The sequence below is a fragment of the Eleutherodactylus coqui genome, chromosome 4, assembly GCF_035609145.1.
Source record: "Eleutherodactylus coqui strain aEleCoq1 chromosome 4, aEleCoq1.hap1, whole genome shotgun sequence".
NCBI classification, from domain to species: Eukaryota; Metazoa; Chordata; class Amphibia; order Anura; family Eleutherodactylidae; genus Eleutherodactylus; species Eleutherodactylus coqui.
The window spans coordinates 85,650,506-85,668,534 of record NC_089840.1 but is presented as its reverse complement, the minus strand read 5'-3'; the positions used below and the strand labels follow the sequence as shown (position 1 = coordinate 85,668,534).

At 42.1% G+C, this 18,029-nt stretch overlaps 1 protein-coding gene across 2 annotated transcripts in view; it reads left to right on the top strand.

Annotated features, from left to right (window-relative positions):
• Positions 1-18,029, top strand: part of PARL (presenilin associated rhomboid like) — a 140,940-nt gene that overhangs the window by 85,747 nt on the left and 37,164 nt on the right. For both annotated transcript variants that reach the window (XM_066599800.1, XM_066599799.1), the window contains one exon: positions 9,182-9,283. In XM_066599800.1, the coding sequence (XP_066455897.1) occupies positions 9,182-9,283 (102 nt within the window). The remainder of the gene's footprint in view (positions 1-9,181; positions 9,284-18,029) is intronic.

The window sequence follows — 18,029 nt, the reverse complement described above, 5'->3', positions numbered from 1 at the left end:
GAACTTCATTTGCCATTTTTCTGCCCAAGCCCCTAGGTAATCTAGGTCCGTTTGTAGCCGTACATTGTCCTCCGTTGCATTGATTATATTGTATAATTTTGTGTCATCTGCAAATATTGATATTTTACTGTGCAGTCCCTCTATCAGGTTGTTGATACATATATTGAACAGAATCGGGCCTAATACTAAACCCTGTGGAACCCCGCTAGCGACAGTGGCCCAATCAGAGTATGAACCATTTATTACCACCCTCTGCTTTCTATCTCTGAGCCAATTCTTTACCCAGATACACACATTTTCACCCAATCCGATCTGTATCATTTTATATATCTGCCTATTATGCGGCACGGTGTCAAATGCTTTAGAGAAGTCAAGATATACAAGATCAATAGACTCTCCCAGGTCCAGCCTAGAGCTTACTTCATCATAGAAGCTAATCAGATTGGTCTGACATGATCGACCCTTCATGAACCCATGCTGGTGAGGAGTTATTCCGTTGTTCTCCTTGAGGTGTGCTTCGATGGCATCTCTCAGAAACCCCTCGAATATTTTTCCAGTTACTGAAGTTACTGAGACTTACCTGCCTGTAGTTACCAGGCTCACTTTTGGACCCATTTTTGTAAATTAGAACCACGTTGGGAATCCAATGGTACAACCCCGATCTTGATAGTATCCAGAAATATTAGATATAGCGGCCTAGCTATCAAATCACTTAGTTCCCTTAGTACGCTTGGGTGTATTCCATCTGAGCCTGGCGATTTTCTTGATTTTAATCTTCTTTAACCTGTTCCGCACTTCCTCCTGCATTACGTATGAGATGTTTTGTGAGGGGTTCATTTTATTCCCCTGCGTATCATATGGCATTTCATTTTCGTTTGTTAATACTCTTGAAAAGAAACTATTTAATAGGTTTCCCTTCCCTCCGTCATCTTCAATGATTTCTCCTGCATTATTTGTTAAAGGGCCAGTGCTCTCAGTGCAAATCCTTTTGCTATTAATATAGTTGAAAAATAGTTTCGGGCTGTTTTTCCTCTCTTTGTCTCTGTCTTTCATTCCCCTCCTTAGCAATTTTGATCTTATCTTTGCATATTTTGTTTTTTTCCCTTGTTAGCGCAATTTTCGCTATTATAGATATACCGTGTGTTCCAAATTAGATAATATGTACAGGCCTGGAGAGCCTTTCAAAGACCACACGTATGACCATCATGTGTCCCCAAAAGAATCTGTCTTTATTAACGTGCGTAAAAGTTTTAAATGTTTCAACACAGGAAGTGAAGTAATTTAGGATACAGTTACATTATTTAGCATGCTGATTGGTCGTTCTCAGAGGGAGGTATTTGTGAGGTAGCTTGTGATGTCATCCATCTGGGAGGAACTTCGGTGAGCACGCTTAGTTCATTCTTGAATTTGGTCTCATGAGAAGAACATCCTGTTTCTCCTCTCTGCTTGTCCGAGACATACCTAGATAGGTTTTTCCCAGTTAGAACCGGTTTGACCAGTTTATGGACAATAAGCACTGCTCCTTAAATACTTGTGGAGGTGGGGGGGGGGGGGGGGCGATGTTCTCTTCCCCCAAAGGATTAGACCATAGACAAAATACAGTATATTCACATTTGATAACAGAAAATACATACAAAATGGTGAACCTATTGGAAATCTCCCACACCCTGTACCATTTTAGCGCTTTTTCGCTGCCTTCTTCCTTAAGTATTTTGAACGCTTTCTTTTCTTTTTATTTATTGCCCCTCTTACCGTCTTGTCGAGCCACAATGGTTTCCTTTTACTTGAAGTTCTTTAAATTTTAAAGGGAATGAACTGCTCACGTGAGGTGATTAAGATCCTTTTGAACTTTTCCCATTTATCCGCTGTACTGATATTTTTGAGGATGTTGTCCCAATTAATGTTACTGTTAGTAGTTCTGAGCTGATCAAATTTTGGTTTACTAAAGTTTAGTTTATTTGTCACTCTCTGAAAAGGCTTCTCATTGAAAGACAGCTGGAAGTTGATTATATCGTGGTCACAAAGTGCCCCTTGACCTGTACCCTCTTTATTCGGTCCAGTTTGTTAGTTAGTACGAAGTTCAGAATGGCCCTCCCTCTTGGTTCCTGCACAAGTTGGGTAAGGTAGTTAAATTTAATTGTTCTCAAGAACTTATCACCCATATAGCGATTTGCAGGTTTCATTTTCCAATATTATATCCGGATAATTAAAGTCTCCCATGATAATTACTTTGTTGCGGTTTGACGCCTCTTCCATCTGCCTTAATAGTAAGGTTTCAGTTTCTTCTGTTACTTTTGATGGCCTATAGAAAACCCCTATCAGGATTTTGTTATTTTTTCTCCCTGTATTTTTATCTACAGAGATTCCACGTGTTCATCTCCTGCACCTATATCTTCCTGTAGCCTTGGCAATAAGTACGATTTAACGTACAAACATACCCCTCCCCCTTTCTGGTTTCCATGGTCTCTTTTGAAGAGGCTGTAACCATGTAAATTCACTGCCCAATCGCACTTATCATCAAGCCATGTTTCCGTTTTTCCGACTATATCATAGTTTTCATCAGTCATTCTCGCTTCAAGCTCACCCACTTTACCGATCAGACTTCTTCCATTCGTGGTCATACAATTTATACAGTTTTTTGGTTCTTTAAATTCATTTTGTTACTAATGGTACTATTGGCTGATCTGTCAGTTCTAACTGTCCTAACCCCACCACCTGCTTGACCCCCATTTCCATTGCTTAGACCCAGGTCGCTAGCTACGCTGACTACCCCCCTATTTCTCTTTTTGCCCTCCCCCCCCCCCCCCAGTCCCTAGTTTAAACACTCCTCCAACCTTCTAGCCATCTTCTCACCCAGCACAGCTGAACCCTCCCTATTAGGATGCAGCCCGTCCCTACGGTAGAGCCTGTAGCTGACAGCAAAGTCAGCCCAGTTTTCTAGGAACGCAAATCCCTCCTTCTTACACCAACTCCAGAGCCACTTGTTTACCTCCCTAAGATCCTGCTGCCTTTCTAGTGTGGCCTTAGGTGCAGGTAGTATTTCCGAGAAAACTACCCTGGAGGTCCTCGCCCTAAGCTTGGACCCTAAGTCCATTTTTTGGGCCCTCCATTGACCTCTAATTTGTTCACCATGCACCATGACCGCTGGATCCTCACCAGCCCCTCCCAGTAATCTGTCAATCTGATAGCTTCCTATGCCATTCGAGGATGAAACAATGGACTCTGAGGGCTTTTGCCTTAGTACTCCAGATGGAGTTAGGACATAAGGCCTCATGTACACAGGCACGCATAGATTCCCAGTGCAGAATCCCGCAGTGGTTTCCAGCCATGCCCGCAGGCAAAGACATTTACTCACCTGTCCGGACGCGGCACAGGTCTCCTCTGTCACAGCCATATCTTTTTTTCTTCTTCACGGCGGGTACTTCCAGGCGCACCGTGTCCTTTTAAAAAAAATGTTAATAAAATCTCCTGCTTTCCCACGGATTTGCGGCACAGCCACAGTGTCATCAGCGGCTGTGTTGCAGGAAAACTGCAGAAAATTGAGCATTCTGCAGGTGTTTTCCCGTGCCGGAGAAAAATGACATCCACAGGTATTTCATTACCCGCGCAGATTTTTAAAATGCATTTGTACCTTGGACATGAGGCCTTAAAGTATTGCTGTGTATCATAAAAGCAGTTGCACACTTTGCTCTACTGGCTAACACTGTACCAAACCTCTTTTTTTCGTTTTACATAAATCATGAGACTTGCATACCAGTTACATCTACATAAGGCATCTATAATAAAAAGAAAAACATTCTTGCCATAAATGTTGATGCCATAACATTAAAATATGGTTATTCAGGGCTTTGTCTATTACCGAGCCATCCTTGGGTACGTCAACAATATCAGACTGGTGGGCGTCCATCTCTTAATGCACCATCACCAGGATTAGGTCATCAATGTCTAAAAGCCATTTTACATCTGCCAATGCAGCTTGTTCGACTTGCTTTTTACGCAAGTAAATTCAAACTCTTTGGAGGATGAATAGAGATGAGCGAATATACTCATTTCGAGTAATTACTCAATCGAGTACCGCGATTTTCGAGTACTTACGTACTCGGGTGAAAAGATTCGGGAGGCGCTGGGGGGCGGGGGGAGGCGTGGCGGAGCGGGGGGTAGCAGCGGGGAACAGGGGGGAGCCCTCTCTCTCTCCCTCTCCCCCCCCACTCACCCATGGCGCCCCCCCCCCCCCCCCGAATCTTTTCACCCGAGTACGGAAGTACTCGAAAATCGCGGCGCTCGGGTGAAAAAGGGGCGTGGCCGAGTAGGTTCGCTCATCTCTAAGGATGAACTATCTATCCATATATATAGAGACAAAAGCCCTCACTCACTGACTGACTCGCCAAAAGTTCTCCAACTTCCCGATGTCGCAGAAACATGAATTTTGGCACAAGCATAGATTATCTCCAAAATAGGAAAAGTAATTGGGTCCCAACTCGATTATTCAATTCTAGTGCAAGAGAATTAGCGTCGAAATTTAACGTACATAATCTAAATCTCTCACTTCCCAATGTCATAGAAACTTAAAATTTGGCACGGGCATTGAATATGTCATAAATAGGAAAAGTTAATAGGTCCCAACTTGATTATTCAATTCTATGCGCAAAAGAATTAGCGTCCAAATTTTACGTACGGAATGTAATTTTCTCACTTTCCGGTGTCATAGAAACGTGAAATTTGGCACGAGCATTGATTATGTCATAAATAGGAAAAGCTAATGGGTCCCAACTCGATTATTCAATTCTATGCGCAAAAGAATTAGCGTCCAAATTTTATGTGCGGAATGTATTTTTCTCACTTACCGGTGTCATAGAAACGTGAAAATTGGCAGGAGCATTGATTATGTCATAAATAGGAAAAAGCTAATGGGTCCCAACTTGATTATTCAATTCTACGCGCAAAAGAATTAGCGTCCAAATTTTACGTACGGAATGTAATTTTCTCACTTTCTGGTGTCATAGAAACGGGAAATTTGGCACGAGCATTGATTATGTCATAAATAGGAAAAGCTAATGGGTCCCAACTAGAGATGAGCGAATATACTAGTTTCGAGTGATTACTCGATCGAGCACCGCGATTTTCGAGTGCTTACGTACTCGGGTGAAAAGATTCGGGGGCGCCGGGGGGTGAGGGGAGGCGTGGCGGAGCGGGGGGTAGCAGCGGGGAACAGGGGGGAGCCCTCTCCCTCTCCCCCCCACTCCCCGCTGCAACCCCCCACTCACCCACGGCACCCCCCGAATCTTTTCACCCGAGTACGGAAGTACTCGAAAATTGCGGCGCTCGGGCGAAAAAGGGGCATGGCCGAGTAGTTTCGCTCATTTCTAGTCCCAACTCGATTATTCAATTCTATGCGCAAAAGAATTAGCATCCAAATTTTACGTACGAAATGTAATTTTCTCACTTTCCGGTGTCATAGAAACGTGAAATTTGGCACGAGCATTGATTATGTCATAAATAGGAAAAGCTAATGGGTCCCAACTCGATTATTCAATTCTATGCGCAAAAGAATTAGCGTCCAAATTTTACGTACGGAATGTAATTTTCTCAATTTCTGGTGTCATAGAAATGTGAAATTTGGCAGGAGCATTGATTATGTCATAAATAGGAAAAGCTAATGGGTCCCAACTCGATTATTCAATTCTATGCGCAAAAGAATTAGCATCCAAATTTTACGTACGAAATGTAATTTTCTCACTTTCCGGTGTCATAGAAACGTGAAATTTGGCACGAGCATTGATTATGTCATAAATAGGAAAAGCTAATGGGTCCCAACTCGATTATTCAATTCTAAGCGCAAAAGAATTAGCGTCCAAATTTTACGTGCGGAATGTAATTTTCTCAATTTCTGGTGTCATAGAAACGTGAAATTTGGCAGGAGCATTGATTATGTCATAAATAGGAAAAGCTAATGGGTCCCAACTCGATTATTCAATTCTATGCGCAAAAGAATTAGCGTCCAAATTTTACGTACGGAATGTAATTTTCTCACTTTCCGGTGTCATAGAAACGTGAAATTTGGAACGCCCATTGATTGTCATAAATAGGAAAAGTTAATGGGTCCCACCTCGATTTGTTCAATTCTAAGTGCAAAGGAATTAGCGTCCAAATTTTACGTATGGAATCTAATTCTCTCACTTACTGATGTCTTTTTATATAAAGGAAACGTCGCATGGTTACCTCCCCGTGGTGTTTCCTGGGTAACGCAGAGAACTATGCAAAATGGTGAACATATGTTTTTCCGGTATCTCTAAAGTAACCACGACTTCATAAGATTTTCAGTGTGAACACCAGATAAACACAAGTATCAAATTAACTCGGGCGAAGCTAGTATATATATAAAGATGAAAGCCCTCACTCGCCACTAATTCTCCAACTTCCTGATGTCGTAGAAACATGAAATTTGACACAAGAATAGATTATGTCCAAAATAGAAAAAGCTAATGGGTCACAACTCGATTATTCAATTGTAAGCGCAAAAGAATTAGCGTCCAAATTTGACGTACGGAATGTAATTCTCTCACTTCCCAATGTCATAGAAACATGAAATTTGGCACAAGCATTGATTATGTCATAAATAGGAAAAGTTAATGGGTCCCAACTCGATTATTCAATTCTAAGTGCAAAAGAATTAGCGTCCAAATTTTATGTACGGAATCTAATTCACTTCCCGGGGTCATAGAAACTTGAAACTTGGCACGAGTATTAATTATGTCATAAATAGGAAAATTTAATGGTTCCCAACTCGATTATTCAATTCTAAGCGCAAAAGAATTAGGGTCCAAATTTTGCGTACGTAATCTAATTCTCTCACTTGAAATTTGGTCACGAGTATTGATTATGTCATAAATAGGAAAAGTTAATGGGTCCCAACTCGATTATTCAATTCTAAGCGCAAAAGAATTAGCGTCCAAATTTTACGTACGTAATCTAATTCTCTCACTTGAAATTTGGCAAGAGCATTGATTGTCATAAATTGGAAAAGTTAATGGGTCCCAGCTCGATTATTCAATTCTAGCGCAAAAGAATTAGCGTCCATGTTTAACGCACATAATCTAATTCTCTCACTTGAAATTTGGCACGAGCATTGATTATTATGTAATAATTAGGAAAATTTAATGGGTCCCAACTCGATTATTCAATTCTAGCGCAAAAGAATTAGTGTCCAAATTTACGTATGTAATCTAATTCTCTTACTTGAAATTTGGCACGAGCATTGATTATTATGTCCTAAATAGGAAAATTTAATGTGTGTAACTTGATTATTCAATTCTAGCGCAAAAGAATTTGCGTCAAAATTTTACGTATGTAATGTAATTTTCTTACTTCCCAATGTCAAAGAAATTTGAAATTTGGCACGAGCATTGATTATGTCATAAATAGGAAAAGTTAATGGGTCCCAATTCGATTATTCAATTCTAAGCGCAAAAGAATTAGCGTCCAAATTTTATATACGGAATCTAATTCTCTCCCTTCCTGATGTCATTTTGTATGATGGAAATGTCACATGGTTACCTCCACATGGTGTTTCTTGGGTAACGCAAAGAACCATGCAAAATGGTGAACATAGTTATTTCTCGATATCTCTAAAGTAACCATGACTTCATAAGATTTTTTGTGTGAACACCAGATAAACACCAGTACCAAATTAACTCGGGTGAAGCCGGGTATATCCGCTAGTATATGTTACGGCACTCTGACCCCCGAGCGCCAGATGGGGTGCCCTGAACTTACCGCCCCCCACTGTCCCTGCCTACTTGCCTCGGCCCTGGCTAACCCCAGGCGAACAACTGGACAGCGGTACCTACCCTGGCTAGGGACCTGGTGACTGAAAGGAAGAATCTAACTAGCGGGGGACAGAGTGCCGACAGAAAAGGCAGATGGAGTAACGAAACAGAAAATACAAGCACAAGGCAAAACTGGAAGAGGCTGACAAGCAAACTAGAAGCTGACTGAGACAGGCTGCAGACAGGACTTACTAGGAGCTGACAGAACCAATAACTGGCAGTGAGCTCAGATCACTGCTAGTCTTTTAACTACAAGACTCCTCCCACTGCTGCATAAGAAGGATGGAGGAGTGCGGGCGGAAACGCCCACGCCGCCCCACGCCGCCGGGAGAGCCCCGACCCCAGAGTGCCAGGATGCCGGAGCCGACGCCGGAGCGACGCGCGCCGACCGCGGGACCCCGCGCCGCCCTGCATGGTAACAGTATATATGTAAGGATGAAAGCCCTCACTCACTCAATGACTGACTCGCCACTAATTCTCCAACTTCCGTAGAAACATAATATTTGGCACAAGAATAGATATATCAGCTAGTGTTACATATGATTGTTTATCTACTATTCTATTTCATCGCTGTTGGCAGAACATCCCTCATTCACATGAGAAGATATGCTGCCAAATACTGTGGATTTTTCTAGTTGCACAAAAAAATGTGATCAGCTGATAAAAATAAAGGTTTGCTTGTTCTTTCCCGGATTTCTGCCCTGTTGACACAGGGCAATGATCAGGTGTGTGGGCAGTCTAATGAACCCTTGTTTGTAATCATTGATTTAGGTAAACTAGCCTTAAGTCTTAGATAAACCCTCTAAAGGAGTACTTCTAGCACACCAAGTTATCCTTTCTAATTGGTGAGAGTCCGTCCGCTAGAAACCCCACCAATCATGAAATTGTAGCCACGCACTTTGAGACGCATTAGGGCTGCATTCTTGGGATTATTGGGGTTCTTGGCAGTTGGAGTTCACCAATTAGCAAGTTATCCCCGATCCTGTGAATGGAAATAGCCCTTTAACCCTTTCCAATCCAATTTGTATCCTGGTTTTACTAAGGGGCTTACTCTTTTTCTCCCGTTATACAATGGCGCTATATGCTGGCTAAAGCCAGTACTGCATGAGGTGACACGTTGGATAGGCTCCGACAGCAGAGAGGCTGGCAATATACAGTAAGAGAACCCCGACGGATGTCTTCCAACATCGGAGCTGTACAGCTTTAAATCATAATGTCTTCAGAGATCACACAGTGGATTGGAAAGGGTTAAGAGCATGTTTTATGCATGTATGAATTAGATCCACAAGACTAATTTGTTACATACCAATAACACTTTGTTTACTAAATCACCTTGTCCTTTTTTCATTTCCCAGTCTGGAGCAATCATGACGGTCCTTGGCCTGGTGTGCACGAAGATGCCTGAAGTCAAACTTGCCATCATTTTCTTACCAATGTTTACATTTACTGCAGGAAATGTATGTATGAAAAAATCTACTCCACATGTTAATCAGCGGTACATATTCTGCTGCCTTATTGCGTCTTTAAAGGACGCAACACATAGTGGGAAAGTGATTAAAAACAGTGGTCTTAATATTATTTTCCCTGGCGCACATGCCTCTTCATATATCTGGCACATCTCAGCTCTCTGTACACCTACACAGATATGTACCCTGGGCTTGATCTATAATTTATTCCAGTTTCTGTCGCAGATTATACATAAATGTGTCAGTTCGGGCAGCCATGACCCCTCCTGATAAGCAATGCTCTCTCTTTAGGAAAGTGGTGGCCAGCGGCGCAAAATACCAAAGTCACAAAAGTTTTGCACAAATAAGCCTAGTGTAAGATTTAGCAACTTTTTTATGACAAAGTGATGTAAAATGTTTCATACTGTAAATTTCACATGTTGGTTCACATGTTGGTTCACATGCGGCAGATATATTTTGGAACTGTCTGTTACATAAGCCTGAATTTATAGAAAACTTCGGACAGGAATCTTATTCCACGAGAAAGTCTTTACCAAAAAAAGAAGCTTTTAAAATTATAAAGATTTGTAGAAAAATGTTCATTTCATCTCCCAAAATGCACCATAAAAAGTGACTGGAAGGCACGTATGCAGTTCAATAAGCACCTATATGGAACATTCTATATGCTTCCCAAACTACGCAAAGATGGCAACCCAGCCACTGCACAACTAAAGAAAGACCAACTTACCTTTGGCTGATCATTTTTCTAGTTACAGACACAACATAGAACATATGAAAGTTAGTATATTAAAAGGCAACTTCAAATCTGAACGCCATACAAGAATTGGGGAGTACAAGTTTATAACCATCTTTGACACTCTCAAGACCGGAATGAATGTTGGAAGAGGCTTCATTCACCAGTGAAGAATCTGGTAAATCTATAGCACAGATACTACCTGGTGACCCCCTAAGAGCAATTTAGAGACCATAAACCTTTCACATCCTGATCAGTGGACTAATTCGGTACTTACTCCTCTGCTCATCTTGTTCTGGTATTGTTTTAAGTGCAAATTAATCCACAACAACCAGAGTTTTCAGCCTCCTGGGCCTTTAAAACTCAGCCTGCTGGCTCTTTAGCTGCACACACAGGACTTTACTTTTGATGGACATTTACCGGTATAAAAATTCACCGACCGCATCCAAACACCATATGTGGCGAGTTGGGGTTACATCCTGCTTACTTTCCCCTGCCCAGGGGTGGCAGCACTGCAATGATGTCCAGAAACACAAGGTAAAGTCCAAATGCTCGTTCCTCCAGGATTTATTTTAACATAGCAACGTATTCGATATACATACAGTCCAGGATGTCATATACAACTTCACACTGTTGTCTGTCACAATGCGCACAGCAACACGCACTGCTTCCTTCAGCGGACCTTCCAGGAAGGTGACTTCGCCTCAACAGGCGATCAGCGAGGGGCCGACTACTCCTTGTCCGCTCTGTGCTTCGGGGTCCCTCACAGACCAGCACTAGGTCTACATAGACCACGGGCCTAAATAGACCTAAGCTCGACAGGCTTCTGAGTTTGTGAAGGAGTGGAAATTTAAACTGCGTAGCCGCACCCTTGCAGGTGCAGGTTAACAATCAAAAACAGTGACTGTGCTCAGAGGCCCTCTACAGGCCACTCTTGCTACTGCACTGTCACAATATATTTATATAACTTCTGACCTATTCCATTAAGCCAGAGGAAAAACCCTAAGTAGGTTCTAAAGCTGCAGTAACATCAAGTCTTTTTTATTAAATACTAGCTTACCCGTCGCGCGTTGCTACGCAGACATACATACATACATTTGTTTTTATATATCTAGATAACAGCCAATCGCAGTGCAGCTTATATGTTACCTCAGCTTTATAATATATAACACCCAATCACAGCGCAGCTTTCATGTTACCTCAGCAGAAAGAGAAATAACAACCAATCACAGCGCAACTTTTATTCTGCCTCAGCAATATAAAAAATAGCAACCAATCACAGCGCAGCATTCATTTTACCTCAGCGGTATAATATATAGCAACCAATCACAGCACAGCTTTCATGTTACCTCAGTAGTGTAAGAAGTAGCAACCAATCACAGCACAGATTTCATGTAACCTGAGTAGTATAAAAAGTATCAACCAATCACAGCACAGCTTTCATGTTGCCTCAGCAGAATAATATATAGCAACCAATCACAGCACAGCTTTCATTTTACCTCAGCAGTATAAGAAATTGTAACCAATCACAGCACAGCTTTCATTTTACCTCAGCATTCTCAATATCCAGCAATTGTCTTGCGAAACGTTCGGCGGATGCATCATTTTGTAGTTGAACACGTATCCCGTTGCTCGTAATGCCTTTTGCTTTTGTGCTTGAGATGGAAATCAAACGATCTTTGTCTGGGGGGCATAACTGTCGACGATGCTCGTACGCGCGGCACCTATCGTAGGATAGATGTACTATGCCAGTAATCTTCCCAGAAGTGTACTCAACAACTTCCCAAAGTTTCATGGCGATTAGATGAATGGTGTAGTAGCGCAGAAAGGACAGACAGACAGACATACATTCCTTTTTATATATATAGATGACATCAGGAAGTGAGAGAATTAGATTCCGTACGTAAAATTTGGACGCTAATTCTTTGGCGCTTAGAATTGAATAATCGAGTTGGGACCTATGAACTTTTCCTATTTCTGACATAATCAATGCTCGTGCCAAATTTCAGGTTTCTATGACATTGGGAAGTGAGAAAATTAGATTCCGTACGTAAAATTTGGATGTTCATTCTTTTGCGCTTAGAATTGAATAATCGAGTTGGGACCCATTAACTTTTCCTATTTATGACGTAATCAATGCTTGTGCCAAATTTCATGTTTCTACGACATTGGGAAGTGAGAGAATTAGTGGCGATGGAAATCAAACGATCTATTGCACGCCATTTATCATAGCATAAATGTACTATGCCTATAATCTTCCCAGGCGTGTACTCAACAACTTCCCAAAGTTTCATGGCGATCGGATGAATGGTGTAGTAGCGCATAAAGGACAAACAGACAGACAGACAGACATTCAATTTTATATATATAGATTAAAAGGTCTCTGATCTACAAGATTACTTAGTTTCTCTTGCTGGGAACAGTCACACTATGCAGTTCTATGGCATCCCATCCTGCGTTAAGTGGGAAAGTTCACATGATGACTGTCTATATGTGTCATTGGACCTACCCATTTATGGGAGGCCTATGATGGATTTCATATAGCAATATTTGTTCTCCATAGACTATTATGTTTGGGTTTTTTTTTTTTTACAATACCCTGAGGGATATCACCAGTGATCTCATAATGTCATCACTTGGGGTTATGGCTCATAGAGAGAGCTCGTACTCCTAGAACCTCAGTATAAATCCCATCTTGTACCGCCTTAGGGTGAAGTCACTCGAACGTATATCGGCTCGGTTTTTACGCCGAGCCAATATACGTTGTCCTCGTGTGCATTGCGGGGAGGATGGAAGAGCCAGGAGCAGGAACTGAGCTCCCGGCCCCCTCTCCGCCTCTCTGCACTATTTGTAATGGGAAGAGGCGGGGCGGGGGCGGGGCTAAGGTCCGAGAATTAGCCCCACCCTTGTCCCACCTCTCCCCATTGCAAATAGTGCAGAGGGGCGGAGAGGAGGCAGAGAGGGGGGCGGGAGCTCAGTTCCTGCTCCTGGCTCTTCCATCCCCCCCCCCCCCCCTGCACACGAGGCCAACGTATATCGGCTCGGCGTGAAAACCGAGCCGATATACGTTCGTGTGACTTCACCCTCAAAGATAAAACCAGCATATGGAAAATGCTTACTCTCATCTGTTGTAGAAAGGATAAATGTAATTAAAATGAGAATTCCTCTGAAAATGTTTGTATGTCTTTTTGTATATTGATATGTGTATATCCCTCAGGTAAACTGCCTATTTTCATCATTTGTGGAAGCGGTAGGCTGAAATTCAAATTATAAACTCTTCAAAAACCTAAACAGCTATCGCAAACTGCCCTTCCTGATTTCAAGTTTTATTTTGTTACTGGACAACTTGAATATCTTAGACATTAGTTCACGGATGAATTTTTGTCCAACTCAGCGCATCATTTATTACATTTTTCTCACACACTTTATAGACTTTAGTGAAGTACTCTCAAGGTGGGGGTAGAGTTCTTCTGCCCCTTCACAAACTCGCTAAACAGATATATAAAAAAAAGTGTAAGAAAATTTTCAGATGTGATAGTCGTCCTATGGCATAATTGGACCCTAAATTCTATATCAGTCACCCAGTGCAAGTTTCTAGTCATTACAGGGTGTTAAAACAATGGTTTATGTTTATACGACAAGTATATTATGAACTATTTATTTCTTGTCCATATCATTGTGGGTCACAGCTTAAGATCTTGAGTATAGCTACTACCTCATACAGCTAACCCACGCTTAAAAAAAAAAATACAAAAAAAACCAAAACGCTGTGTCAAATCTAAATAAGATGTTTGAGCAAAATAGATATACCGTAAGCCAAAATTTGTGATTTTAATTTAATTTATTTTCTTTGTTAGTCTAGGAGCAAATGCCTTGGTAGATTGCTCCAATAACTTTCCTTGGACATACAACTTTTCCATTGAGAGACGGTCCTGACTGGGGAAGCTCTACGAGCTTCATATGACATAATAGGTGTATATAAACAGGGATTGTTCGTTGAGCTCTCAAACCTAAGTTTAGTGGCCCTAGGAGTTTTATTGAATTCTTTATTTGATTAAATATCCAAGTTTAGGAATAAATTCAATAATGTCTGTTAGTCAATTCCATCACTATTTGCAGAATTGTCCTTTGTGGCCAAAGGCGTTGAGAAGTTATAGTGTGCTGGGCAATTTTCCACTACTCTAATCGGTGGACACAGTAACCCCTATTGCTGATGTCCCCACATGTAGCTGATTCTTTGCTTCAGTTGCTTGAGATTCATAGCTTTGGTTCTACCAATACAGCTGGTCAAAGACGACCAACTGAGAAAGGCTAGAAAGGATGGAAGAAAAACACATTATGTATAAGGCAGGGATGCAAACAGTGCCAGGTTTCCCTTGTGGTTGGTGCCCATATCTGGCTGTGCTTGTTTGTGAAGTATTTGCAAGGATTTCTGTAAACCCCATATAGGAAAACGAAACGGTCACAGAAATTTTGGCAACAAATCTGTTGCATGTGAGAATATCTTACGGTTGCTAGCATAAAATCGATCCAGTGAAGACACATTTTGCAGTGAATGACCAATCTGCCTAGTCATGATCAGTTCTATCCCCTATTTCCATATCTGAAAAGAAAAATTTCTCAGAGCTCTGGGGAATTATATGATTATGGGTAAGCAGTGTTTAGGTAGATATTATAACACTTCACGGAGGTGCCTATGCGTAGGCACCTCCAGTCCCGGCAGGTGTATAGAAACAGATCCACAGCGGTGCAGGCTCCACTCTTTAATATTGTAACAAATGACGCGGTTCGGCCTTAGACAATGGCAGGCCAGTGTACTTGAAAAAGGCCTGCCATTGTCTATGGCCGAAACGCGTCATATAGTACAATATTAAAGAGTGGAGCCTGCACCGCTGTGGATCTGTTTCTATACAACTGTGGGCAAAAGCCCCGTTCAGACGTGCAGCCGATCGGGACTGTTTTCCCCTTAAATGCCGCTGTCAAATCTGATGTCAAAACGATGTTCGGGGGTCCCGTACGCCTCCCCCCCGCAGTGAGATCGGGAGAGCCGTGCAGGTGTCATGGCTGCCAGGAGCCTTCTGAAAGGCCCCAGGGCTGCCTTGAGAGACTGCCTATCACGCCACGTGGGGTAGCTTGATAAGCTGCCTGTCAGAATGCAGTATGATGTAATGCTATAGCATTACGTCATACTACAGGAGCGATCAAAGCATCGCATATTGTAATTAAAAAATCTAAATAATTAAATAAAAATACATATTTGGTATCGCCACATCCGTAAAAGTCCGATCTATCAAAGTAGCGCATTATATCCTACTCTCGGTGAACGTCGTCTAAAAAAAATATAAGGAACGCCAGAAATGCACTTTTTCAGTCACCCTGTCTCCCAGAAAAAATGCAATAAAAAGCGATCAAAAAGTCGTAGGTATTCCAAACTCTCATCTTTTCTACGTCTACGGAAAAATAGTTATTGCGCGCACAAGATGACCACAGAAAATAATTGAAAGAAAATTGTTTTTGGGAAAAAAAAGTAGTATAGTAAAAAAAAAAAAACGATACAAGTTAGGTATCGTAGCAATCATACTGACCCATGGAATTAAGTTATCATTTCACTTTTGTTGCAGTTTGTGCGCCGTAGAAACAAGACGCACTGAAAGATGGCAGAAGGTCTTTTTTTTTTTTTCATTTTACTCCACTTAGAATGCTTTAAATAGCACCATTAAAAACTACAACTCGCCCCGCGAAAAACAAGTCCTCATACAGCGATGTTGATGGATAAGTAAAGGAGTTATGATTTTTTTAAGGGGGGGGATGAAAAAACGAAAATGGGGGAAAAAACGGCGGCGTCATGAAGGGGTTAATTTTGTAAAAAAAAACAACCTTGTGCCATATTTACAATAAAAAAATCTAAATAATAAAACAAGATACATATTTGGTATCACTGCTTCTGTAAAATTCTGATCTATCAAAGTAACACATTGCAAAGTGAACGTCAAAAAAACGCCAGAAATGCGTTCTTCTGGTCACCCAGTTGCCAAGAAAAAAAATCTAATAAAAAGCGATCAAAAAGTCCTATGTCTTCTAGAATGCTACTAACGAAAACTACAGAACATTCCGCACAAAATGATCCCTCACACAACTATATTGGTGGGAAAATAAAAAAGTTATTGTGTGCAGAAGATTAATTATTAGAGATGAGCGAACACGTTCGGCTCCGCCCCTTTTTCGCCCGAACACCGAACTTTGCGAACACTTCAGTGTTCGGGCGAAAAAGTTCGGGGGCCGCCGTGGCAGCGCGGGGGGGTGCGGCGGGGAGTGGGGGGGAGAGGGAGAGAGAGAGGGCTCCCCCCTGTTCCCCGCTACTGCCGCCCGCGCCGCCGCGCATCTCCCCGCCCCCCCGGCGGCACCCAGACACTTGCGCGCGAACACTGCAGTGTTCGGCAAAGCCGGTGTCCGGGTGCGGATGTGTCCGTAACGGACACGTTCGCTCATCCCTATTAATTATCTTTAAAAAAATATATAAGTAGTACAGCAAAAAAAAAAACTATACAAGTTTGGTATTGTAGTAATCCTACTGACCCATACAATAAAGTTATCGTGTCATTTTTGTTGCTTTTTATGCGCCGCAGAAACAAGATGCACTGAAAGATGGCAGAATGTTGTTTCTTTTCCATTTCTCTCCACTTAGAATTTTGTAAAAATTTTTCAGTACATTATATGATAGATTAAATTGTACCAATGAAAAATACAACTCTTCCCGCAAAAAACAAACTCTCATACAGCTACGTCGATGGATAAATAAAGGAGTTACGATTTTTTAAAAGGGGGGAGGAAAAAACGAAAATGGGGAAAAAAGCAAAAACGTGTGGTCACTAAGGGGTTAATATGTATTCAAATTTTAATCTGGCCTTTATCTGACAGTGGCATTTAACGCCCAAATGTCACTGCGAAAGATTACGGTGACCCGTCCGGTTCTTATGGCAGCTGGGTTCCTTCTAAAGCCCCCATGTCAGAATACAGTAGAATGCAAGATTCATACATTATACTGCATGAGCGGCAAACGATTGCAAAAGTCCCCTGTAGGGGCTTAGAAAAAAAATGTAAAAATAAAAGATAATTTTTTTTTATAATCAATGTTTATTAAGATTTTCGATTATTCAACAAGTACAGACATGAAAAGAGAGAGGATTGGTTACATTGTCTGAAACAATACCGATCAAAATCTTACTGTGTATCATTAAAATAAAATAATTAAGTGCGTCAACAGAAAACAATGCAACCGTATGACTGTATAGGACCAAGGTAGGCCCGGTCAAGGAGGCAGGGCTCCCCAACAGGACTGGCCCGTGGCCCCAGTATGTTTAAACCGGGGAAAAACAGATCAAACGGGGGAAAAGGAGGACATCACATGGGAAACGGGAGGAGAGTAGGGGGGGGGGGAAATGGGGGGGTAAGGGGTAATCCTCACCGGAATTTCCCTCGGGGGGATAAATTACTTTAGCTTAAGCTAACCCTGTGTCCCTGTTCTCGGAGAGGGGTGAGGCGTAAAAGGGAGATAATGCACCACATCTCAGGGATGGTCCCCGACTCTGTCCGCCGTTCCCGGGAGGAAGTCAGGGAGCCGGTAACACCTCAATCAAACACAGGTTGTCATGAGGGGGAGTCTGCGTCTAAACCGACCTCATCTCTGATGGACCGCCATGGGCTCCACACACGTAGAAAGCCGTCGTGAGTGTCCTGAGACCAGCTATACAACTCTTCGAGATTCGAGAGGAGATCTACCTTGTCTCTCCACATCAGCAGGGAGGGGGGGTCCTTTCGGCGCTATAAGAGAGTGATGAGCGATTTAGCTGCGTCAAGTAAGTACGCTATCAGTTTTTGTTTCAGAGGGTGGAAAGTGGCAGAGGGCTTCCACAGGAGAACCACCTCAGGGGAAAGGACCAGGCCAGGGGAAAGTTTCTCCAGTACACACCCAACGTCTCTCCAAAAGGGGGTCAATTGTGGACA